This window comes from Sciurus vulgaris (genome assembly GCF_902686455.1).
Source record: "Sciurus vulgaris genome assembly, chromosome: 7".
Classification (NCBI taxonomy): Eukaryota; Metazoa; Chordata; class Mammalia; order Rodentia; family Sciuridae; genus Sciurus; species Sciurus vulgaris.
Genome location: NC_136467.1, coordinates 55093709 through 55121423, shown reverse-complemented (window position 1 = coordinate 55121423; position 27715 = coordinate 55093709). Strand labels below are relative to the sequence as shown.

At 37.7% G+C, this 27715-nt stretch overlaps 1 protein-coding gene across 1 annotated transcript in view; it reads right to left on the bottom strand.

The window, feature by feature from the left end:
* The window catches only part of AK9 (adenylate kinase 9), a 204826-nt gene that overhangs the window by 168048 nt on the left and 9063 nt on the right, over positions 1–27715 (bottom strand). Inside the window, 7 exon segments of the mRNA XM_079147365.1 lie at positions 3190–3264; positions 14860–14988; positions 18017–18205; positions 21542–21654; positions 25822–25918; positions 26017–26069; positions 27561–27624. Coding sequence (XP_079003491.1) covers positions 3190–3264; positions 14860–14988; positions 18017–18205; positions 21542–21654; positions 25822–25918; positions 26017–26069; positions 27561–27624 — 720 coding nt within the window.

Genomic DNA, 27715 nt, shown 5'->3' with positions numbered 1-27715 from the left:
CCAATGTTCGGGGCATAGATACTTATGATTGTTGTCTTGCTGATTTATGGTTCCCTTAAGCAGTATGTAATGTCCTTCTTTATCCCTTCTGACTAGTTTTGGCTTGAAGTCCACATTCTCTGAAATGAGGATGGATACTCCAGCTTTTTTGTTGTGTCCGTGTGCATGGTATGTTTTTCCCATCCTTTCACCTTTAGTCTATGGGTATCTCTTTCTATGAGATGAGTCTCTTGCAGGCAGCATATTGTTGGATTTTTCTTTTTAATCCAATCTGCCAGTCTATGTCTTTGATTGATGAGTTCAGGCCATTAGCATTCAGAGTTATTATTGTGATATGATTTGTATTCCCAGTCATTTGACTCATTTTTGTTTTTTGACATGATTTGGTTTTCCTTTATTTGGCTATTCCTTTAGGCTAGTTCCTCCTGTTGCTGATTTGCATCGTTGTTTTTCATCTCTTCCTCATGGAATATTTTGCTGAGAATGTTCTGTAATGCCAGCTTTCTTTTTGTAAATTCCTTTAGCTTTTGTTTATCATGGAAGGATCTTATTTCATCGTCAAATCTGAAAGTAAGTTTTGCTGGGTATAAGATTCTTGGTTGGCATCCGTTTTCTTTCAGGGCTTGGTAAATGTTGTTCCAGGCCCTTCTAGCTTTTAGGGTCTGGATTGAAAAATCTGCTGATATTCTTATTGGTTTCCCCTGAATGTAATTTGATTCTTTTCTCTCGCAGCCTTTAAAATTCTGTCTTTATTTTGTATGTTAGGTATTTTCATAATAATGTGCCTTGGTGTGGGTCTGCTGTAATTTTGTATATTTGGAGTCCTATAAGCCTCTTGTACTTGGTTTTCCATTTCATTCTTCAGATTTGGGAAATTTTCTGAATTTTATTTCATTGAATAGATTGTTCATTCCTTTGGTTTGTTTCTCTAAGCCTTCCTCAATCCCAATAATTCTTAAATTTGGCCTCTTCATGATATCCCATAATTCTTGTAGATTCTGTTCATGATTTCTTACCATCTTTTCTGTTTGGTCAACCTTGTTTTCAAGATTAAATATTTTGTCTTCAATATCTGAGGTTCTGTCTTCCAGCTGTTCTATCCCATTGGTTATGCTTTCTATGGAGTTTTTAACTTGGTTTATTGTTTCTTTCATTTCAAGGATTTCTGTTTGGTTTTTTTTCAGTATCTCTAACTCTTTATTGAAATGATCTCTTGCTTCCCGTATTTTCTCTTTTAACTGTTCATTGGCGCGATCATTTAATGCCTGCATTTGCTCTTTCATCTCCTCCTTCAATGCCTGCATTTGCTCTTTCATCTCCTCGTTTGCTTCCCTGATTGTTTTAATTATGTACATTCTGAACTCCCTTTCTGACATATCTTCTGCTGTGCTGTCATTGAGTTTTATTGACATGGTATCTAGGTTTGTTTGGGACATCTTCTTCCCTTATTTTCTCATATTGGTCAGATGTCAGTGGGACTCTGTGATATTGCAGATTTCCTCTATTTGTTTATAGTGTCCCTGTAGATTTCCAGTGTATCACCTCCCAGCCTTCAGTAGCCTGAAGTCTTGGAGTAACTTGATAATGCAGTACTTTCGAAGAAAGCTGTCCCTAGCCCGCTACTGCTTCCAGAGCTTGGAGCTGGCTCTGTGTGGAAAGGCTCTCACTGGGGGGCCTGCTCCGAGAAGCTGGAGTATCTGGCCCTGTGGGAGAAGCCCACCGCTGGAGTGCCCAGGGCTGCCTGGAGAAGACTCTAGCTGCCCTGCCCTACTCTAATAAGCCGCCCAAATCCGGGCCTGCTGCCCGGGCTGAGCTTCACCGGGTGGGGGAGACTCACCCCGAGGTTCTATTTTAGTTCGAGTCTCTCAATGCCTCCCCTCCTTGAATCCTGGGTTCTGGAACGACTGGAGATGCAGTCACCCTCTAGTCCGCCAACTTGGATCGCCCCATTGAAAAAGCCTGCGGGCTGGAGGGGGCAGGGCCGCCTGGAGAGGTCTCTGGCTGCCCTGCTCTGATCCCAGAGGCTGCTTGCGGGTCGGAGGTCTCCGCTGGTTTGGGGACTTGTGGTTGGCTCTGTGCAGAAAGGCTCTCACTGGGCGGTCTGCTCCGAGAAGCTAGCCTGGAAAGGCACTTCCCGCCGGAGGGAGCCGGGCTGCTTGGGGAAGTCCCTGGCTGCCCTGTCCTGGTCTCTGAAGCAGCGTGTGGGCGGGCGGAGCTCGCTGCGCGCTGGATCAGGGACTTGGAGCTGGTTGTGTGCAGAGAGGCTCTCACTGGGGGGCCTGCTCCGAGAAGCTGGAGTATCTGGCCCTGTGGGAGGAGCCCACTGCCAGAGTGCTCAGGGCTGCCTAGGGGAGACTCTAGCTGCCCTGACCAGCCACCCGGGCCGAGCTTCACCAGGTGGGGGAGACTCACCCTGTGGTTCTATTTTAGTCTGAGTCTCTCAATGCCTCCCCTTCTTGAATCCTGGGTTCTGGAGCAACTGGAGATGCAGTCACCCTCTAGTCCGCCATCTTGGATCGCCCCGTTGAAAAAGCCCAATATTAAGCATCTTATGAGGTGTTTATTGATTGCCACTTACTTTTCTTTGAGGTACTATCAAACAGAGATTTTATTTATTTACTTATTTATTTGGTACCAGGAATTAAACCCATGAGCACTTTACCACTGAGCTAAAATCCCAGCCCTTTCTATTTTTAATTTTGAGACAGTCTCACTAAATTGCACAGAGCTGGGCTGTGGTTGTAGCTCAGTGGGGTACAGCGCTTGCCTAGTGATAGAGGCACTGGGCTTGATCCTCAGTACCACATAAAAATAAGTAAATAAAGGTATTTTGTCCATCTATAACTAAAAATATTTTTTAAAAATTGCATAGGGCCTCAACTTGTGATCCTCCTGTCTCAACCTCCTGAGCCACTGGGATTACAGGCATGAGTCAACAGCATCAGGTCAAACAGACCTTTTATATTCAAATGTAGTTTTGATGTCTTCTGGCCTTCTGGTTAAGAGTGAGTGTAGTATTAAACGTAGTTTTGATTTACATATGAACACATAAATAAAAATAACATTAAATTTTAAAGTATCAAAACAATTTTTTTAAATTAATGGTTACAGTGTAAATCTAAGTACAATACTGTGAAACATTTTAAAATTTTCCAACCTTAAGGTATTCTTACTGAACATTGCACTCACCGTAAAGAGCTCCTCTGGTGGCTTATTTCCATCTAGCTCAATGAGATACCGGGGATTATGTTCAGCCATTACTTCCTGCAGATAACAGAAAAGAAACCATATAATCCAGGATTATCAGGAAAATTGAATACAAGATCAGAATCTTTACAACTATAAAGAAATATGAAAAGCTCACTTGTTTACCTTAAACATGCTATAATGCATATTATTTTCAGTGCAGAAGAGATCTTTTGCAAAAGCCAAATTAGCCTTATTACTAAAAATTTGTTTTATTTTATTTTGTTTTATGATTCTGGGGACCAAACTCAGGGCCTTGCGCATGCTAGGCAAGTGCTTTATCACTGAGCTACATCCCAGCAGAACCCTTTACCATGAATTTTATTGACTTTCTGTTTTTGATTTTTCTATACAGAAGCCTTAAAGTCCTTCCCAACACCAAATGTTTTGGGGTGTCTATCTGCATATATTTGTAGCTTTGCTATCTAATTTTGAGACAATAAGAGTCTGATTAAAATTTAAGTTACGGACTTTCTTCATACAGATATTAGGATTATTTAAAAATACAACATATATTTATTATTGTAAGGCACAATTTTCTTGTAGAAAATTAAGAGACAAAAGTTAGAAGACTAAAATGTCTCTAATCCAGCTGCCCAAGGTAACTACCACTGTTTTCCTGCCATTTTTTGTTTATTCCATGAGAAAAACCTTTTGCATGTTTGAGATCACAATGTATATATAACTTTGAAGCTTACTTTTTCACTTACCATCAAAATTAACTTTTCTCTGTACTTTTACAAGATCACTGCCAATATAATTTTGAAGGTTTTATAAAATTAGATATTGTGATTATAGCACAATTTACTTAATATTCCTCTGTGGTTTGACATTTGGGTAGCTTACAATATTGAGCAAGTTGTTTCCAAGCATTTTTTATATTTTTGAAGTTTTAAAAATGACATTCGTTTTTTAATAATTACAAAGGCAATTATTATACTAACAGCAATTAGTGAAGGAACCCAAACAAGCACATAGAAACTCTTAGTATGACTTCTCCCTGCCCTTCCACTCTGCACCCCCAGTCAGGGAGGTCTTTTTTTCTCCTATTCTCTTTGTTGATATAAATATTACACACATATGAATGTCCAGTGACACTTAATAAGCATATTTTTACTAGATACTGATTTTTAAAAGTAGGTTTTAACATTAATAGGTATTGCCCATTGCTTTTCCAAAAGGCTGCAGTAAGTCAAATCTCTTACCAGTAGCATAAGAGATTATTAATTTCTTCCTGCCTCCACTGACTATTTCAGCTTTCAAATTCCTGCCAAACTGAGCTGAAAAATGGAATTTGGTTTGTTTTACTTTTTTATTTCCCTAGTGAGGGTCAACTTTCAGATATCCATTCTCTGCAAATTGCCTAATCATAACCTATGTCCATTTTTCTACTAGATTGTTTCTTTTCTCTACTATTCATGGGAAGACTTTAATTCTCATCTCTCATATGAACTAGAAGTATTTTTACCTTTCTATGATTTATTTACTTTGTTTATAATGTAATCAAATGTATCTGTTTTCATTGTTTCTGGATTTATTTTCTTGTCTAAATTAGATGTTCTCTACATTAAGATTATATTCCCAATCTTCTAAGTTTTCTTCTAGTATTTGTTTTTGACATTAAAATCTAAAATCAAGTATTTTACTTTTGTACATCAACAATGTCAAAGTCTATCTGAGCCTGTGCTCCTGGAAATAGAGCTGTCTAAGGAACAACTCCCACTTCCATCCTCCCTCAAGAACTTCAACAGAAATAAAAATCTATCCCCAGCCTTCTTTGCAACTGACTCCACAAGACTCAAGGATGGCTCCCTTGTTTACCTGCTTCCTAAACCCAAGGTCCCTTTCTGTTTGTGTTAGAAGTTCTTTGTTGGTGAATGTGCTCCATGTTGGAACCTTTTAAACAAGATCATCTCCTTAATTATTTAGTCCATTTTGTTTTTCACAATATTGTGCAAGGTTGGACTCTAGTGGTTTTTTTTCCCCCCCTAGGCAGCAGATTATGCAGCATTATTTACTTAACCATAAATAACTGTGTTCTGAAGAAGGAAGTACACATTGCTCTTCTGTATTTCAGATTCTTTTCTTAAGTAAGATTCTTAAGAGTGGGTTTGCTAAGTTGGAGGTTATGAATACTTCTAAGGAAATGACAATGCACCAGGACTCCAGTTAGCATTCAAAGACAGGCAAGGATGAGGTCCTGGCATTGGTTTATCTTTGAAGCAGTGTGTAGGACATAAACTAGAAAATGATGTGGCTTGGTTCACTTCCACTTGCTTTCCTTGTAGCTCATGGAAGTACAGTGAGCTGTAGTGGTCTTGGCCTCCAAGGGAAGTGACATCTCCCAGTTCAGAGGAGAATAGAATTATACGGTACCAACTTTTATGACTTTCTCCCACTTCCTTCTACACATTAGTATACTGGAATTACTGTATAAGGCAATTGTTTGTTCCAAAAGGATCACCTAGGTCTAAAGCCTTAGATCTTGGTTCTTAGCTTTGAGATTCTTGCTTTGTTGGCACCAAGGCAATGCATTCTTATCTGTTTTGATGAAGGGTCTAGAAGGTTTTTGTTCTTTTGTTTGTTTTCTTTTTTTTTTTTTTTTTTGTTCCACTTTTGGACTCTTGGTGGACAAGCTATCAAAAAATGATCCTATTAGTCAGGCATAGTGTTTCACTCCTGTAATCTCAGTGACTTGGGAGGATGAGGCAGGAGGATTGCAAATTGGAGGCCACTTTTAACAACTCAGTGAGACCCTCAGCAACTTAGGGAGATCCTGTTTCAAAATAAAAATAATAAAAAAGAAAGGACTAGGGATGTAGCTCAGTGATAGAGTGCCCATGGGTTCAATCCCCAGTATCAAATGCAAACACAAACACAAAAACAAAAGAAAACAAAACAATAATAATAATAACAAAAACAATCATACTAATTTCCATTCCTTTTAACAATGCATAAGTGTGCTTTATCATACACTTGCCAGCAGGAAAAATTCTTATTACTTCTTTTTTTTTATATATTTTTTTTCTTTTTTTATTTATTGTAAACAAAAGGGATACATGTTGTTTGTCTGTTTGTACGTGGGTTAAAGGCATGCCATTTGTATAATCATAAATTTACATATGATAATGTTGTTTGATTCATTCTATTATTTTTTCCCTTCCCCCCCACCCATCTTTTCCCTCTAAACAGTCCTTTCTTCCTCCATTCTTGTCCCCCTCCCTAACTCTAACCCTAACCCTAACCCTAACACTAACTCCCCCCACCATCCCCCTTATGTGTCATCATCCACTTATCAGCGAGATCATTCGTCCTTTAATTTTTTGAGATTGGCTTATCTCACTTAGCATGATGGTCTCTAATTTCATCCATTTGCCTGTAACTGCCATAATTTTATTGTTCTTTATGGCAGAGTAATATTCCATTGTATATATATACCACAGTTTCTTTATCCACGCATCAATTGAAGGACATCTAGATTGGTTCCACAATCTGGCTATTGTGAATTGAGCAGCTATGAACATTGATGTGGCTGTATCTCTGTAGTATGCTGATTTTAGGTCCTTTGGGTATAGACCAAGGAGTGGGATAGCTGGGTCAAATGGTGGTTCCATTCCAAGTTTTCTCAGGAATCTCCACACTGCTTTCCAGAGTGGCTGCACTAATTTGCAACACCACCAGCAATGTATGAGTGTACCTTTCTCCCCACATCCTCGCCAACACCTGTTGCTTTTATGTTTGGTAATCGCCATTCTAATTGGGGTGAGATGGAATCTTAGGGTGGTTTTGATTTGCATTTCTCTTATTACTAGAGATGTTGAACATTTTTTCATATGTTTGTTGATTGCTTGTACATCTTCTTCTGTGAAGTGTCTGTTCATTTCCTTAGCCCATTTGTCGATTGGATTATTTGTATTCTTGGTGTAGAGTTTTTTGAGTTCTTTATAGATTTTGGAGATTAGTGCTCTATCTGAAGTATGATTGGCAAAGATATTCTCCCACTCTGTAGGCTCTTTCTTCACATTACTGATAGTTTCCTTTGCTGAGAGAAAGCTTTTTAGTTTGAATCTATCCCAGTTATTGATTCTTGCTTTTATTTCTTATGCTATGGGAGTCCTGTTGAGGAAGTCTGGTCCTAGGCCCACATGTTGAAGATCGGGACCTACTTTTTCTTCTATAATCTGCAGAGTCTCTGGTCTGATTCCAAGGTCCTTAATCCATTTTGAGTTGAGTTTTGTGCAGGGTGAGAGATATGGGTTTAGTTTCATTCTGTTGCATATGGATTTCCAATTCTCCCAGAACCATTTGTTGAAGAGGCTATCTTTTCTTCATTGCATATTTTTGGCGCCTTTGTCTAGTATTAGAAAGTTGTATTTATTTGGGTTTGTGTCCGTGTCCTCTATTCTGTACCATTGATCTACCTGTCTATTTTGGTACCAGTACCATGCCGTCCTTGTTACTATTGCTTTGTAATAAAGTTGAAGTTCGGGTATTGCGATACCCCCTGCTTCATTTTTCCTGCGAAGGATTGCTTTAGCTATTCTGGGTTTCTTATTCTTCCAGATGAATTTCATGATTGCTTGCTCTATTTCTGTAAAGTACGTCATTGGGATTTTAATTGGGATTGCATTGAATCTGTATAGCACTTTTGGTAGTATGGCCATTTTGACAATATTAATTCGGCCTATCCAAGAACATGGGAGATCTTTCCATCTTCTAAGGTTTTCTTTAATATCTTTCTTTAGTGTTCTGTAGGTCTCATTGTAGAGGTCTTTCACCTCTTTTGTGAGATTGATTCCCAAGTATTTTATTTTTTTCGATGCTATTGTGAATGGGGTAGTTTTCCTAATTTCTCTTTCTGAGGATTCATCACTTATGTATAAAATGCATTGGATTTATGAGCATTGATCTTGTAACCTGCCACTTTACTGAATTCACTTATGAGTTCTAAAAGTTTTCTGGTGGAATTTCCTGGTTCCTCTAAGTATATAATCATATCATCCGCAAATAGGGATAGTTTGAGTTCTTCTTTTCCTATTCGTATTCCTTTAATTTCCTTGGTCTGTCTAATTGCTCTGGCTAGAGTCTCAAGAATGATATTGAATAGGAGTGGTGAAAGAGGGCATCCCTGTCTTGTTCCAGTTTTTAGGGGGAATGCTTTCAGTTTTTCACCGTTTAGAATGATATTAGCCATGGGCTTAGCATAGATGGCCTTTACAATGTTAAGGAATGTTCCCACTATCCCTATTTTTTCTAGTGTTTTGAGCATGAAGGGGTGCTGTATTTTATCAAATGCTTTTTCTGCATCTATTGAAATAATCATGTGATTCTTGACTTTAAGTCTATTGATATGGTGAATTACATTTATTGATTTCTGGATGTTGAACCAACCTTGCATCCCTGGGATAAAACCCACTTGATCGTGGTGCACTATCTTTTTAATATATTTTTGTATACGATTTGCTAAAATTTTATTGAGAATTTTTGCGTCAATGTTCATTAATGATATCGGTCTGAAATTTTCTTTCCTCGATGTGTCTCTGTCTGGCTTGGGTATCAGGGTAATATTGGTTTCATAGAATGAGTTTGGGAGGGTACCCTCCTCCTCTATTTCATGGAATACTTTGAGAAGTATTGGAATGAGCTCTTCTTTAAAGGTTTTGTAGAACTCGGCTGAGAACCCATCTGGTCCTGGACTTTTCTTTGTTGGTAGGCTTTTGATGACCTCTTCTACTTCATTACTTGAAATTGTTCTATTTAAATTGTGTATGTCCTCCTCGTTCAGTTTAGGCAATTCATATGTCTCTAGAAACCTGTTGATGTCTTCGAAATTTTCTATTTTGTTGGAATATAGATTTGCAAAATAGCTTCTAATTATGTATTTCAGTCGTGTCTGTTGTGATATTTCCTTGTTCATTCCGAATTTTAGTGATTTGGGTTTTCTCTCGTCTTCTCTTTGTTAGAGTGGCTAAGGGTTTATCAATTTTGTTTATTTTTTCAAAGAACCAACTATTTATTTTGTCAATTTTTTGTATTGTTTCTTTTGTTTCAATTTCGTTGATTTCAGCTCTGAGTTTAACCATTTCCTGTCTTCTACTACTTTTGGTGTTGGTCTGTTCTTCTTTTTCTAGGGCTTTGAGCTGTAGTGTTAGGTTGTTTATTTGTTGATTTTTACTTCTTTTATTGAATGCGCTCCATGAAATAAATTTTCCTCTAAGTACTGCTTTCATAGTGTCCCAAAGATTTTGATATGATGTTTCTTTGTTCTCATTTACCTCTAAGAATTTTTAAATTTCCTTCCTAATATCTTCTGTTATCCATTCATCATGTAATAGCATATTGTTTAATCTCCAGGTGTTGGAGTAGCTTCTGTTTTTTACTCTTTCATTTATTTCTAACTTCAATCCATTATGATCTGATAGAATACAAGGTAGTGTCTCTATCTTCTTGTATTTGCTTACATTAGCTTTGTGGCATAATATATGGTCTATTTTAGAGAAGGATCCATGTGCTGCTGAGAAGAAAGTGTATTCGCTCTTGGTTGGATGGTATATTCTATAAATGTCCTTTAAGTCTAAATTATTGATTGTGTTATTGAGATCTATGGTTTCTTTGTTCAATTTTTGTTTGGAAGATCTGTCCAGTGGTGAGAGAGGTGTGTTAAAGTCACCTAGTATTATTGTGTTATGGTCTATTTGGTTTCTGAAATTGAGAAGGATTTGTTTGACATACATGGATGAGCCACTGTTTGGGGCATAGATGTTTATGATTGTTATGTCTTGCTGATTTATGGTTCCCTTAAACAGTATGTAATGTCCTTCTTTATCCCTTCTGACTAGTTTTGACTTGAAGTCCACATTATCTGAAATGAGGATGGATACCCCAGCTTTTTTGCTGAGTCCATGTGCATGGTATGTTTTCCCCCATCCTTTCACCTTTAGTCTATGGGTATCTCTTTCTACGAAGTGAGTCTCTTGCAGGCAACATATTGTTGGATCTTTCTTTTTGATCCAATCTGCCAGTCTATGTCTTTTGATTGATGAGTTCAGGCCATTAATATTCAGGGTTATTATTGAGATATGATTAGTATTCCCGGTCATTTGGTTCATTTTATTTATTTATTTATTTATTTATTTTGAGACGACTTGGTTCTTCCTTTATTTGACAATTCCTTTAGGATAGTTCCTCCCATTGCTGATTTGTTTCTTTGTTTTTCATCTCTTCCTCATGGAATATTTTGCTGAGAATGTTCTGTAATGCTGGCTTTCTTTTTGTAAATTCTTTTAGCTTTTGTTTATCATGGAAGGATTTTATTTCATCATCAAATTTGAAGGTAAATTTTGCTGGGTATAAGATTCTTGGTTGGCATCCATTTTCTTTCAGGGCTTGAAAAATGTTGTTCCAGGCCCTTCTAGCTTTTGGGGTCTGGACTGAAAAATCTGCTGATATCCGTATTGGTTTCCCCCTGAATGTAATTTGATTCCTGTCTCTTGCGGCCTTTAAAATTCTGTCTTTATTTTGTATGTTAGGTATTTTCATTATAATGTGCCTTGGTGTGGGTCTGTTGTAATTTTGTATATTTGGAGTCCTATAAGCCTCTTGTACTTGATCTTCCATTTCATTCTTCAGATTTGGGAAATTTTCTGATAGTATTTCATTGAATAGATTGTTCATTCCTTTGGTCTGTTTCTCTAAGCCTTCCTCAATCCCAATATTTCTTAAATTTGGCCTTTTCATGATATCCCATAGTTCTTGGAGGTTCTGTTCATGATTTCTTACCATCTTCTCTGTTTGTTTAACTTTGTTTTCAAGGTTAAATATTTTATCTTCAATATCTGATGTTCTGTCTTCCAGGTGTTCTATTCTATTGGTTATGCTTTCTATGGAGTTCTTAATTTGGTTTATTGTTTCCTTCATGTCAAGGATTTCTGTTTGGTTTTTTTTCAATATCTCTAACTCTTTATTGAAATGATCTTTTGCTTCGTGTATTTGCTCTTTTAACTGTCGATTGGTGCGATCATTCAGTGCCTGCATTTGCTCTTGCATCTCGTCATTTGCTTCCCTGATCATTTTAATTATGTACATTCTGAACTCCCTTTCTGTCATTTCTTCTGCCATGCTGTCGTTGGGTTTCATTGATGTACCATCTAGATTTGTTTGCAGCATTTTCTTTCCTTGTTTTCTCATATTGTTCAGGTATCAGTTGACCGCTGTGATATTGCAGATTTCCTCTATTGTCTTATAATATCCCTGAAGCTTTCTAGTATATCCCCTCTTAGCCTTCAGTAGCCTGAAGTCTTGGAGGAAGTTGATAATGTGGGGCTCCACAAGGAAGCTGACTCCCTAGGGGAGGTGGCCTTCCGGTGGGGTATATTCCCTGCTAGTGGGCAGAGGTACCTTCACTTGCTGATGAATGGTCATCCAAAGGGGAAGTAGGATGTGGGCTGATGCAAGGCCAATTTGGTCTGTGTCTCTGATTTTACAGTCCTTTTGGGAGAACCTCACCCGACAGGGAGGACTCACCCAGTGGGGAGGTCTCGCTGGTCGGTTTCCCTCCCAGAGGTTCTGTTCAATTCACAACTACCTCCTGGGCTGGGCAGCCTTCTTCTGCAATGTTCCCAGGGACCCGGACCTACCTCCTGGGCCTGGAAGCCTCTCCCTTCACAGATGAATCTCCTTAGACTGCCTCTCCTCAGAGAAGCTGCCTGCAGTCCTGGAGCCTTCGCTCCGCTCCTCAGTTTGTCTGTGGGGCTCTTCCACCAAGAAGCCGCCTAGGCCCTGGGACCCTGCTCTGCACTTTTCGCCTGGTTATGCGGCCCCTCCTCTGAGCAGCCACCTGGAGCCCCTTACAATCGCTCCGAGTCCCAGTGACCCGCCACACGCCTTTCTCTCTGGCAGCCACCTGGTGTTCCGTGCGGTCGCTCTAAGTCCAAGTGACCCACCACGCACCTCCTTCTCCACCAGGCAGTCACCCAGAGATCTGGTGCGTCACGAGTCCCAGGAACTCACTGTGCACCTTCTTGTCCCGACTGCCACCCGTAGCCCTGGTGCAGTCACTTCGAGCCCAAGCACCCCGCCGCGCTCCTCCTCCTTCTCCAGACAACCCCCCTGTGTTTAGGAGCGGATGCTCTGGGTCCAAACCACTCACCACGCTGTTCCACCAGATAGCCGCCCAGAGCCCTGGCACAGCTGCTCCAATTCCAAGTGACGTGCCGAGCCCGTATTTCTCCTTCTCCTCTGGGCAGCCCCCTGTGTTCAGGGGTGTTCGCTTTCAGTCCAAACAGCTCACCAAGCACCTTCTCCTTTGGGCAGCCTCCCAGAGCCCGGGTGGGTTGCGCCGAGTCCCAGCGCTGTGGTGAACAGCCACCTCTCCAATGCTCCCAGTTGTCCGCGTTCACTGCTCCAGCGGGGGGAGGGGCGTCTCGCCGGCAGCTCTACTTCACAAAGTTGCCTGCGTTCGGGGACTACTGCCCCATCTGGGACGTCTGCCCAATGGGGGACACTCACCCGGCTGCTTTGAGTTGTTCCCAAGTCTCTCAATATCTCCTCTTCTTGAGTCCTGAGTCCACGCTGCTCCTCTGGATAGCCGCCCGGAGCCCTGGCGCAGCTGCTCCAAGTCCAAGCGACGTGCCAAGCCCATATTTCTCTTTCTCCTCTGGGCAGACCCCTGTGTTCAGGGGTGGTCGCATTCAGTCCAAACAGCTCACCAAGCACCTTCTCCTTTGGGCAGCCTCCCAGAGCCCGGGTGGGTTGCGCCGAGTCCAGGTGCTGTGGTGAGCAGCCACCTCTCCAATGCTCCCAGTTGTCCCCGTTCACTGCTCCAGCCTCTTTTTACTTCTTTATCTTGTAAAATTTGATGATGGAAATGATATTTCATTATTTAGATGAGCATTTCTTTATTATCAGTGAGGCTAACCATTTTTCTACTGGCTTATTACCCTTTCGTCTTTCATTTGTTAATTGCTCCTATCTATTGTCCATTTATCTCAGGAGAATGAACTTATAGATTTTTAGAAAATCATTTCTATGGCCTTTCTCTATATCAAACAAAAGCTTTAAATATTTCATCATAGTATGGCAATTTTTCAGTTTGTTTTCTTTAATGTTGAATGAGTTTGATTTACTGATTTTCCAGAAGTTTTACATTTAATGAATTGAAGGTGACTTTGTTTACCTTTTTCTTTTCTTTCTTCCTTCCTTTCCCTTTTTTTCTCTTTCTTTTTTTGGTTTTGACAATGCTTTTTAATGTACTTTTTATTGATGTACACATATTAGTGGAGTTCATTGTTCCATATTTACACATGCACACAACATAATTTGGTCAACTTAATTTCCTAGCACCTGCCTTTTCTCTCTCCACCTCCCTTCCCCTGGTCTCCTTCCTCTACACTACTGGGCTTCTTTGTGATCTTGTCATTGGTTCAACTGAACATCTGTCAGTCATTTACTACGCACACTGGAGGCACTGCACTGTGGATGCGTGATGCAAGGATAGATGACCTAATGTTTGTTCTTGAAGAGACTACTGCCTTTGCATTTTTCCACTGTGAATATCACTTTCCAATGTTCTGAATCTGATTCTCATTAAACTTTATTCCATACTCAGTGCTGGTCACTTATGGAGTACTCTGGATACTTTTATTGAAGGAAGAAAGTGTATTATTTATAGTCAGGTAATTTATTCTTAAGAAATGTTTATGTTTTATTTTAAAGGCAGGTGATAGAAGATGACATGGGGAGGAATAAAAGACATACATAAGAAAATAATTAAATTTGTTTCTCATTTTGGGGGAGAGATGATGAGAAATAAAATGATCCACTCATTTGTCTTTTAAAAATATAAACATTATAAAACAGTATGAAACAAATTAGTTTCTCTAACAGAAGGGAAGAGACAATTTTAGAAGTTTTTATTTGTTTTCATAGTTCTGTTGTTTAGCATAATATCTGCCTTAATACCCAAGTTCAATAAATGTTTGTTGACTAAATTTCCAACACAAGTGATTATATTTGGCAGTCTTCCTTTAATTTTGAAAATATAAAATGTTTTTCACATAATTGTAATCTTAGTAGTCATACTTTAAGAATACTGATTATTTTAATTAAAACTTTACTATTACAATATGTAATGGTCTTAATCATGTTTACATGTAATCAACTCTGCATGAGATAACCATAAAAACCAATCTGGGGATAACAATTTTTTTAGATTGCAATTTAACCTAATTAACACTTACTTCCCTTTAGAATAAAAAGTGCATCTTAAGTGGGCAGTTGTTTTGATAAATCCATAAATTATGGATTGAAAATATTTTTACATAGTCTTTTAACATGAATTTTCTAGCCCTCATCTGTAAATGTGTTTTCCTAGTGACTTTTGAATAATGCAGTTAATCAGTCATTTTTCATCAACAGAGTTGCTTTGTAAGAGTAAAATAAAATGGTTGTGGAAGACATCCTGTGGGAAGGAAGCCATTTTCTAATATCTTTCTACCAAGTTCAAGAGGAGAATCGAAGGATAGTACATGAAGATGAAGCTGGCTGAAAGCTATTTAACAGACACAAAACACAAATACCAATAATCCCATTTTTAGCAATATATCTTATTCTTACTTCTAAACAATGAAGGATCGTGTCCTTATACAGTTTAATAATGTTTTCGACATTTTCCAAATAATCCTCAGGCCTCTGAACTAGATGTTGAAGAATTTCAGCTACCATCTGCATTTCGGCAATAAACGCCTAAAATGGAAAAGAAAAGAGGCAAACTATCTTCAAGTCAGTGTTTAATCAACTGTTAAGCCACATACCCTCCTCCTTTGCCTACCTAAGAGAAGCAGGGGTAAGGGGAAGGATTAGAGACGGGGGATTTTATTTAAGAGAGAATGAACACTCCTTAGGATCTTCATTAGATGAAACAGCTTTAAATTGACTTGGACACTTACTAATTTCTTTCTCCTCCCCAATTAATAAGGAAGAGTGGGGATGAATGTCAGATTTTTGAAGATAAAAGAGAGAAACTGAAGTTTCTTTGAATACTTGAGCTTTAGTGAAGCAGACCAGATGCCCCCATCCAAAAGACTCTTGCCATAATTAAGCTTCTCCTCTTGTCAGATCAGCAGGATGTCTGAGGGGTTGCTGTGGTTGGTAGTTTCCTCTTTCTTTTAAATGCCAGGTTTTCACACAAAAAGTGTGACAGAGTGAGTCTACAAACTTATTGTACAAAAAGATATTATCTCTGTTTTCTTGGTAAAAACTTGTGAAACCTGTGTCTGGTCTAGGGGATGGAACAGAGAGCACTTGCCCCGCTGCCCTGCGGGTGTAAAGTTCAAAGAATTTCCAAAATCTGTTTTTAGAGGAAAAACAGATTAGGAGAGAGTCACCTTTGAAACTGCAGTCAATAAGCCTGCTTCCTGAAAATTCCTCAGGTGTCCAATCTCTTCTGTCCCACTACAGTAGTTCACTAGTTCACTCATTCATTCCTTCATTGTTCAGTAAACATTTGAGTGCCTACTATATCCAAAGCACTGTTCTGGGAACTTGAGATACAACAGTGAACAAAACCATATAACACTGGGCTCACAGAACTCATGCTGAAGTTGAGAAAGATGGCATAAACAAAATGGCCAAATAAATATATGACAAGAGGCGGTAAGTTCTAGGAAGAAAAATAAAGCAGAGTGATGGGAGAAGGTGCTATTTTATATCAGGTAGTCCCAAAAGTGACATCTGAGTTGAATCTACAAGGAAGGGAGAGAGCCACTCAGATTTCTAGAGAAAGAACAGATCAAACCAGAGGGAACATACCTGTAGAAGTACTCAGCTCCCATCCTCGCACATACTAAGTGTTCCATATCATACTTACTCATTCTTTCCAGTTTTTATCAATGCATGTATGTACATATTTTACACATTTTGAATCACATTATCTATAGAAACCATTTTATGATTTGTTTTAAATATTATTTTAATGGTAAAATGACATTTTCTCCAATTATTTAAGCATAACTCTATAAGAGGTCCATGAGTCTTTCAGACTTTTTACAATTATAAATAATGTCATAATAAACAGCTTTGTAGGTAGATTACTATATTACTAATATTTCCCCTAGAATAGTTCCTAAAATTAGAATTAATGGATCAAAGATCATACATTTCAAAGAGACCCAGTAAACACTGACTTTTCCAAAAGATGCTACCATTCTTCTCTCTAGCAGCAGGCATTGCTAGCATACTTGTGTTTATTTACCTAGTTACTATGACTTCCTATTAAGCACCTACGATCTGCTAAGCACTGTTATGAGAATTGGAGATAAACTTATGCTTCATAGAGTTCAGGGGGTAGACAGGACATAAACTAGTAAAAAATTAATATAACTTCAGAAAGTATAAACGCTATAAGGAAAATAAAGCAGGGTAAGGACAAGCTAATGCGATCCAGTGTTATATCATTAAAACCTACACATACCTACCAGGCACTGGAAATTTGGCAAGAACAAATTGGAATGTGCTCTAAGTATAAAATACACACCAGATTTCAAAAACTTAGTAAGAAAACAAAATGCATCATTCTTATCTATGCAGGAAGACAGAGCCATATTTGACTATTGAGCACTTGAAATGTGGCTAGTGCTACTGAAGTACTAAATTAAGCTTTAAATAAGTTTGATTTAAACTAAAACAGCCACATGGGGAAGTGGCTGCCATGGTGGACAGTGCAGTTCTAGCCTATCGTAGTCCTCACTCTTCCCGATTATATTCCTGGTGACATCATCAATTGTCATAACCCATCTGGACCCTGAAACTGAGTTGTGAGCCCTGTCTCCCACCATATAAGTGCCAGGTTGGCTGTGACTGAAGACAGTATGCTGTATTTATGCTAAAGTCACATAATTTTATTTCTATCTACTATGAGGTTTTCCTTTAAAAAACAATTTAAATGGTGTGGTTCTTATTTAATATCTATCTGCACAGGTGAGATTATTTTATTTTTTAAATGGACTTTACTATGTTATCAATTTTTAAATGAAAGAACACATGTCAAAAGATGTATCTAACCCACAGTGAGGAAAACAACAGAATGACAAAGTGTAGGCATTTATAATCATTGAAATAAGACTGCAAAGTTACACACAAGGCTGCTTAATGTCCTATATGGCAGTATAATTGTGGCTTTTGGGGTCATCGTATCTATTAGACAAGTTATTTGCAATTTATCCATCTATAGGTTAACTTTTGACTTCACAGAGTCTAGGCCATAACAGAAATTGTCAATCACAGGCATATTTCACTACAGTATGGATTGGCAGACTATGGCCCATCCCAACCTGGTGGACCACAGTTCATCACCTGTTACCAGATTTCTTACTATCAAATTTTCCTCTTTAAGTCATTGTTAAAGTTTTTTTCCCATGCTCTATTGCATTGTTTGCTAGTATTTAAGATTATTTTAACAACACATATATGTGCAATTAGGCTATAGATTTCTTTTCGTGTGCTCTGTCAGAGTTTGGAATCAGTGTTGTGTTCATTTCAAAAATTGAGTTACACATGGGTTACTTTGTTCCCCATATCACATTTTGTCTTTTATTGTTCTAACTCCTTATTCTAGCTGGATAATGCTTGATAGGAGATATTTTTGCTTATGTCCTCCAGACTCAATAAAAATGCAATTTTCTCTAGTATCTGCTGTTTTCTATTATCTAAACTATCATGTATTTATAGCAGAATTTACAATATAGTATATGGTAATGACCTAGTGTGATATTACCTCTTCCTCTTCTTGTTCCTCTTCCTCTTCTCCTTCCTCTTCAGCTTTTCCATATTTATGGGTGTCTTTTTTCTTTTTCCTACGACTTCCGATGACTTCAGGATCCCACTGATCTCTAGTGTATACGTACCCTGTACTACAGTGCTGTCTTTGTCCAGAAATTCTTTGGCATAAGTCATAGTCAGGGCACTAAGGAACAATGTTATTAAGTAACATAATATATTGTGAATATGCTTTTAATATCTATTCATATATTATTCAATACATAAAGATAAAAATATTTTAAAAACCTGACAAATGCAATATTGTGACCACAAAATACAACTTCCATGCAATGCCAACATTTTTGTCTGAAATTCATATGTGTGAGAATGTATCAGAAGTTTTAGATTAAAGAAAGAGGGTTAGAAGAACAGGAGAAAGAGTAGAGAAATAGAATATAAAATCAGTTTAGTCTGTAAAGTTTCACAAGATTCTATCAGATTTGTTTGAAAAGGCTGGTAGTGGAAGAAAACGGAATATGCATATATTTTATTTGTGTATTTTAGTATTTCCATATTTCCATATTTTAGTATTTACTATCATTTATAGCTTTATGGTCAAAGTAGTTCATAAAATGCCAGTCACAAATGGGACTTGAAAGATTGTCTATTTTAGTTTAACCTTTAAATTTTGAAAATGAGAAAACAGTTCTTATAGTAAAAAAAAAAAAAAAAAAAAGCCAAAACCAAAGTCTATAAGTAATTTTCTTGTTTTAAAGTGCTTTCATGTATGTAATTCAAATCAATTCTCAAACTAACCCGTTAAAAAAAGTAATTGAATATTATGATTAAAGCCATTTTACAGATCAGAGAAATACAGACAGGTTAAGAGACTGGTCTCAGATCACAATGTCACACAGAAGTCTTCTGATTCTTGGAGTCCAAGCTTTGGGTGCTTTATTAAAATAATGTGGATTGGGAGCTGTAAATCCTGCTCTGGATGATTTATAGGATAAAATTATCTGGATGACATGTACAGCAGATTCTCATGCATTAGGAGAGTTTGCTGAATAGATACATCTGCTCTCTCTTGTAATTTATTAAGATTTGAGTGAGTCTTAGGTACTTTAAAAAAGCATCCTATCTGAAGTATGAGTGGCAAAGATGTTCTCCCAGTCTGTAGGCTCTCTCTTCACATTACTGATAGTTTCCTTTGCATAAGCCAATCTCAAAAAACTAAAGGACGAATGATCTCGCTGATAAGCGGATGAGGACATATAATGGGGGGTAGGAGGGGTTAGTGTTAGGGTTAGGGTTAGGTTTAGGGTTAGGGATAAGGAGGGTGGTAAGAATGGAGGAAGGAAGGACTGTATAGAGGGAAAAGAGGGGTGGGAGCGGTGGGGAGGAAGGCAAAAAAAAAATAACAGAATGAATCAAACAACATTGCTCTATGTAAATTTATGATTTTTAATTAAAATAAAATTAAAAAAAAAAAAGCATCCTCAGTGATTCTGAGGCTGACCACACTTTGAGAAACAAAGGAAGCAAGGAACTGTGGAACCTTCCTTGCTCATTTTCTGATTTATTCATGCCCCCTCCATGTGGAGATGGGATGTGTACTTATTTATGCAAGACTTTTATTTGGGAGTCCTAATTTTTCACTAAAAGGACTCCAACCCATTTGGATCATTTGAAAAACTTGTGAATTTATGACTCAGGGTCTTCACATTCTGGGTTCTTGACAAAGACTGTCACCTTCAGCTATCTTCTGTTTTCATTTGGAGGAGGTGACTAATAAGAAGGGGAGGCTAAAGGATGTGCCCCAGAGCAGGGGTCCTCAAACTTTAGCAGGCATCAGTAACCTAGAGGGCCCTGCAACACTGATAGCTGGGAGCTACCCCGTCAGTTTCTGGTTCTTAGTTCTGGGATGAGGCCCGAGAACTTGCATTTCCAACAAGCTTCTGGGTATTGCTGCTGCTGGCTCTGAGAACTCCTGCTTTGGTAGATGACTATACCTTCACCATTTTCTGTAGCACAGACCCCTTTAGAATATGATAAAAGCCATAGACTTTTGCTTTAGGAAAATACACATACACAAACAATTTTGCATGTAATTTCAGGAGGCTCCTGAATGCTTAGAGTTTGTGGAACCCAGGCTAAGAACTTGTTCTAGAAATTTCAGACTTATTCCCAAGTAGAACCAAATGGTCAGAGAAGTGTGTGTTGTGCTGAGTTGTGTCTCCCTGAGGCTCTCTAATTACAATCTGGTTTCTCTGTGGAAACTTCATGAGACATTCAGTGTGCCACTTATAACAGGAATGGGTTAAGGACTTCATTCAGTTTCATGTTAGGATCTAAGTAAAACATTTCTGTCATTTTCAACAGAAGTTTTGTCTTTCCTGAGAAATGGCTTATCTTTTTACAAGCAATATTTTATAACTGGTCACATTTCCCCTTTTACTTCAGTTCATCAAACTTGGAATCAGATTAATTATTCAAATTTAGTAAGCATTTGGGGCTTTCTGTCCTGTGTATCTTTGTGCTCTCTTTCTACAATGTTTTAATTTCCTATGTAATCTATGTTTTCCTTCGTTTTAACTTTATATTTGATTTTATTTAGCTGAGATCTCCTCTCTCCATTATGCACATGTTCACATGTGTGACATTCTCAAGTCTGCTCAGGAGTTGGACCCCTGGCCATGAGCTGGGGCTGGGACTGTGCTTACACCACACTCCACTGCAAGGTCCTCTTTCTCTTACAGCTGACCCTGGCCTTCCTCAGGGTCCCAACATCTGAGCTGACAACCATCTTGTTTATTTTCAGCTGCCATAAACCATGTGGTGAACCAGGCAGGGTCTGAATACAAAAGCTTGTCCTTCATTTTCACATAAACAAGTAGACAGCACCTCAGTGAATTCCTGTCATGACCCCATGAGGCAACTATTGTCATCTTTGTGAACAGAAAATTGAGACTTGTACATATGATCTACCGAGTTCCAATAGTTAATAAAGGAGAAACAGGGAAAGGACTCAAGTCATTTGTCTGTTGTTACATCTTATTTAAATAGTAAACTTATTAGGAGACGTTAGGTAGCACATAGTATGCTAACTGATGTCGACAAGAGTAAAACATAGTTTCTACCTTCAAATGAGAGAGTCTAGGAAGAAAAGAACAATTACAGTGAGGTGGATAAAATAAGAAAGTACATGAATGGTCATCAGAGGAGCATTTAACTCTCCTGTGCTAAGTAAGGTACGTATGGGTGGCAGAGAAGAACAAGAGGGAAGCAGGAGGTAGGGAAGGGGTGGTTGTCAGGGAATACTCTGAAGAGATTATGCCTGAACTGACTCAAAGGGTGTCTATTTAGCCTGGGGAAAGGTGGAGGAAGTGGTTCATGTGGTTGGAGTTGAAGGAACAAAAGCACCCCAGTGTGGGAAATTCAGCCTGTGATTGATGTGTACATTTTGAAAACTTTCTTTGAATTTAAGTACTATCAAAAAAGAAAGGTTTTCTGTACTACAAAAACCAACTAATACTCTTACCTTAATATTGATTATAACATCAGGCTTCAATTTTAGATTTTTAATTAACTCTACTTGCTGCAAAGTCGTCATGGCATCCTCTGAAAGGGATGGTAGTTCAGTGACAATATAACCTGTAAAATAAAATTTTAAAAATTTATAATATTCATATGTCAGAGTATGGATTTATTATTATTACTTTATAAAATATCATCTGATTATTGATTAATATAATATAGGTTATAAAGTTATCTGTTGAAAATTTTAAAGGAATAGCTAAGGTTATTGCCACATGAAGTATAACTATGAATGAGGGTTTTCTGATAATAAAAAAAATTATTGGGCTAGGAAGTGACATCTTTAAAAATTCCAAGTCAATTTATTCAGATAGATGAGATGCCTAGGGAGGGAAATTCCATGCTAATTCCTCTTAACTCATGTTAGGAAAGATCAAATGATGAATAGTAAAGGCATATTATGAGAGTTTCATGACATATTATTTTCCTTCTTAAATATTTCATAATATAATATATGTATATAATTTATAGAAAGTAACAGAATACCTATGTACCCACTCTCCAATTTAAAGAACAGAACAGAATATATTTTGGCTTAGCACATCTATTGGCTTGTACTCCCACCCAGAAGCCTAAATCTCAATGACATTCACCCTGTTTACCCCCTCTGCATTAATTTTCTTAATATATTTCTTTAATTATGTCACGTCTTCATTCAAGAAACTTTTAACAATAAAGTCTCAATTTCTTCAATGGGAATTTATGAACTTCAACCTATATTTTTGCTATTTTTATGAATATTTTTTCTTGGAAGAACAACTGACAAATTATGTTTGAGCCTTGGATATTTGGCCAAAAAAATTTTTAAAAGTAAATGAAGTATGTCTATTACTTCAAGGACAACAACTGATAGTGTTTGTTGCCAACTATAAAATTGAAGTGAAAATTTGAATTTTGGAAAACTTGTTTCCACTGCCATAAACTTAACAGCTTTTTAATTCTTATAGCTCTTTCTGATAAGAGTGGTGGTGATATTAATAAATGTGATTTTTGATGTTGTATAATGAATCATGTTAATATTTTGAAGATCTGCATAATTCAGGGAACAAGAATTTTCAAAATGACCAATGCACAGTGCTACAAAATCACAGATAAGAAAGAGATTCAGAACAAGTACAATGTAAACCAATGAATTTTAATGTACCAGAGTTTGAAAAGTTCACTGATAAGAGTTTCAGATGATAACAATACAACTGACCTTTAAAAATCCTTCCAGTTGTTAAGTTTTAATGTAGGATTAAGAATACTCATCGTTATTTCAAAGTCAATTAAAACACTCTTCCTTTTTCTAGCTACATAGCTAAGTGATGCTGGATTTTCTTCATGTACTTTCTTGTAAGCAATATGGTTATGGAAGGAGGTATGGGAGAGACAGTTATGGGCTTTGAGATTGATTCACCATTGCAGATGTAGAGTGGGCTCTCTTAATCCTCCAGAACCAATTCTAGGAGAATCTTAGGGGGATATTGTTTAGTAAACAACCAGAGCTGACGAGCCTACTGTCAGTTTCTCCAATCCCAGAGACATGTGTGAGAACGGAAACACAGATGAAGAACTCACCCCATAAGTGCCCAACACCTCCTTGAGACCATTTACCAAAGCCTTGCCCTTCCATGCTGAGGATGGAGGGATGGTGGACTCCATGCCACACCTTGCTGGGAAGCTCTGTATGTACTAGCACAGGCGGAGTAGGCACTTTGTAGGTACTGCCTGGCCTACATCAACCCAACCAACAGAGAAAGCTGAAACACTGTCCAGACCACTGCTCAGGTGAAAACAGCGGGTCCAGGCCCACACTTTTACTCTGCCACCATTTCTTGGTACAGTGGGAGGCAGGAGGCATTTTCTGTTTCCATAAAACTGATGGTGGCAGGCTGCTGCTTTCAGATTGAAGTGATGAGAGATGCACAGATATCAGGTAGCTTTGTGTCCAGTCAGACCTGCTATTCACTAGACCTCAGGCCAACATGAAATGGGTAGACCAATAACTTGCAAGACCATATACATTGTTATACATGGAGCAGGGAGTGTCTAGACTAGGGCTGACCATCATTCACTGGGGAAAATGATTTTTCCAGAATATAGAAGCAAGCAACAGAGAGGAGCTTTTCTCAATGCTCAGGCACAGACTCTACTTTTTTAAAAAAATTTCTCTTGGATGAGGAAGTTATTCTAAGAAGCTGATTTTGGTTGACAGCCAACACAGCATGATGGATTGGTGATGAAAAGATTATAGATTGTGTAGCTTTTTGTAGTGATGGAAGCTCCAAGTATAGAAGGGCTCTGGTACAGAAAAAAATTAAGATTGAATTTGGCAATACTACACTGAACGGTGTCCCTGGAACCACACTTCTCTCTAGGGATTTTGGATTCATCTATTTCTAGCCTTGCCTATCCCCTGTCAATATACCTGTTTTAAAATCCCTTTACTTCTAATTTCACAACTATTTTCTACCAGGCTCCTGGTTAAGACCAAACACCAGAATGAGAATCCTTGATGGGAATTTGAGGAAACTTTCAAGCTATGTTTAGCAGAGTGCTAAGGTTCCAAAGCAATTTCTTTGGGAATGTGATAGGGTGAGAGGAAACTGAGCAGAAATGGCTCTGGGTCCTGTCTTCACTGCAGTCTTTAAATGAGCCAGTTGTGCCTGCCTAGAATATGGCCATGAAAGCAAATGGCAGGAATGTGGCCCTCAAACTGAAGAAATCAATTAAACCATTTTTACTCTGCCAGTTCCTAAGACACAGGATACATTAAATGATACCAGGTGATGCAATCAGACAAACTCAGAGTATGTAAAACTACAAAGCAAATAACTAGTTTCTTCAACAAAGGAAACATGAAAAGATAGAAAGAGGTAAGGAAAACCTTAAAGATTAAAAGAGATTTGAGACATATCAATCAATTAAACAATTGCAATAAGTGAAATCTGGTTGGATCTTGCTCCCTCCTACCTCTGCCACAAACACCCTAAAAAAAATCTACACAGTAATTAGTGAAATTTGACCAGACTGGTTAGTTGATAGTGTCTGGGAATTATTATTAATTTTTTTTAGGTGTGATGATGGTTAAGTGATAACAGGTTTAAGGGTCCTTATCTCTAAGAGTTACATACTGAAAAATTTACAAGTGAACTGAAGTAATATGGATTAGCTTCAAAATAAAAATAGGTTGGGAGAGAGGAGTAGACAGAGCTATAGATGCAACAAGATTAGATAAGAGTTGTCTTGTGAAAGCAGGGTGACATAATTAAAAGAGAAAACTCTAATGATATACACATGTACACATTCATATCTTTGATGTGGAGAGAGAACTCTTTCTGTCTGTACACATAGACCATAGATTTGTAGTTTGTTTTGACAAGGCTGCATTTGCTGTTTCCATTATTGATTTGCTTTGGCAGTTGTGGTTTTTTACTTTACAGTGCTTTATTTTTATCTCCGTATTCTTAATAGCTATAATGTCCACTCTTAACTTACTGAAAGCTTTCTGTTTTATATTCTCAGTCTGTCCTGCCATTAAAGCTTTGCCTGGATGTTGTTTAAGACTTTTCCTCCTGAAATAGAATAAATTTTCCTTCTTTCATTCAATAAATATATTTCAGGTGGATTATTTTTTCCTAAGCTCATCTTTCTTCTTCTTCTTTTCCAAATTTCTTAGAGTTTTCTCTTTTAATTATTCTAAACATAATCCCTAAACTTCAGTGGTCTTTGCCATGAGAAATTAGCATGCATTGAGTAGAGGGAGACGTCTCTGTTTCACAATCAGAGCAGACGGGATGAAGTTCCAACCTGGAGCCACAGGGCAAGCTGGTGCCATTCCAGTTCCCATTCTTCCTTTGCAAGTGTGGACTAATGCAGAGAAACCCAACCATGAACAACAGGACATAGGGATAATACTCAGGGTAAACAGAGAAGCACGAAGCAGAGGCTAGAGGCATTGCAAGACTGACTACAGCACATTTTTTGATGCTTTTGTTGGATTACACAATACTAAATAAGATTGGGTCAAATAATAATAATGAATAATAATAATTATGAATAAATAATAATCATAATAATAATGTACTATTATTGTTATTATTTTTACAAATGTAGAATCTGGGGAATAAAGACAAATAAGCAAATAAAACCCTGAGTTTCTCAAAAGAAGACAGACGCCAAGTTTCCTGTGCTAAGACAAAAGAAAGAGCAATCCCAGAAATTATTTGTAACTCAACATACCAAAGTGAGAGACTTCTAAGGAGTTGAGCTTCTCCAACATTAGCTTTGTGACAAGTTCATCTGGAATGCTGTTACCACTGAGCAGCATTGACTGCAGCTAAGAACAAGCACAGATACAGAACACTACTGTATATGTCTGTGATGCAGAGTTTTTTGTAGTAATCACAGTAACTTTGGAAATTTAATTTTGTTTACCATAGCTCCTGATTCAGTTTCAGCAGCAATCATTTCTTCCAAAAGAGGTAAAGCTAAAACGTGAATTCAAAATATTAGCACAAGCTGGTTATTAGGATTGCCAAAATAAGAAACACATTTGAGTATCTTCTAACTGGTATCAAAGATTAATATTTACATATCATTTTAGAATTCACAAAGCATATTTGAGCACATTGTGTTATTTAAGCCTAACCAAAGTAGAGGCAGCAGAATGTATTCTCTAGAGAACTTATTTATCTCCTTTGCTTGCTAAAGAGTCTTGGGGAGCTAACTTCCTAAACATCTCTGTACCTTGGATACATGTGCCCTGTGTTGTACAGAAGATAATGTGAGGATGAAATGAGGTAGTGTATATGACAGTGATTTGTGCATTATAATGTACCATACAAAAGTATACACTTGAGTTATTAGCCCAGATTCTTTTGTAACCATACAGTTATATCCAGAACTCAATAATTTTTTGCACACCGATTGTATAAAAGGGAAGTATGCATCAAGAAATATCAAAGTGAGAAGTGAGACTGAGGGGAGACTCAGGAGCTTAATTGTGTCACAAGTTGCTGATAGTCTATGGAATGTTTGGTCTTCTTCAAAATTTTTTTGGGGGAGTGGGAGGCTGGGATCAAACCTGGGGACTCACATGTGCTAGGGAAATACTCTGCTGCTGAGCTATGCCCCCAGCCTCAGAAATAAATTTTTTGATCAAAAAACAGGAGTAAAGATCAAAGGTCTCACTCTCTTTCTCTGTTATGCATTACCAGATCTCAATTTTACTAAGAGCATATGGAATGCCCAATCCATAGCACATTTGCCAATTATGACTGTAGTAATTTTAAAGATTCACTGACAATATGACATGTAAATATGGATCAGTGTTTTAATTAATATTTCTTTGAATAACAGTAAGGTCGAACTTTTTTCTTATATTGCCTATTTCTACTCTTATAAGTTTCCTGTTCATTCTTTTCCTTATTTTTCTAATAGAAATAAATAGTTTCACTGAGTGAAAGAATAAATGTGGGATGTGTGTGTGATGTGTGGGTGTATCAGCCTATTGTGTTATGTATTGTAAAAAATGTAAGAAAATTTTATACAATAAAAATAAATATATCATTGAAGGTAGTTCTGGAAAGTGCTTCCAAGAAAAGTTTGAGAGCTCCTTCCCTTCTCTTCTTTCATATGACGACACTAAAAATGCACATATCACAAATAGCTCTAAATTATGGAATTAGAGAATTGAAGGCAGTAAGAATGGAGTCAAGGACATTCCACCCCCTCCTAAATTATATAAACAAAACTAGTACTCATAGGTCAAAACATGTTTGGGTTGATCTATTATAAAGCTACTGCTTCCTGGGTTGAAGATAGACAGATATCCAATAAAGCAAATATGGCAAGATGTTAATTGTGGAATATAAATGGTGGGTAGACAGGTATATGGGTGTTCTTTGCACAATTCTTTCCATCTTATGTACATTTGAAAGTTTTCAAAATAAAATATTGGGGGAAAAAGACAAAATTACCTTCAACACGAACACATTTCCACATCTGTGCTATTTGATGAGCTAATGTTGTCTTCCCAGCACCCTTAAAAAGAGAAATGTTGTTTAAAACTCAATACAATATCATTTGACAGTGAAACAAAATATCAGTTTTTAAATATTCTATTGATGGTTAT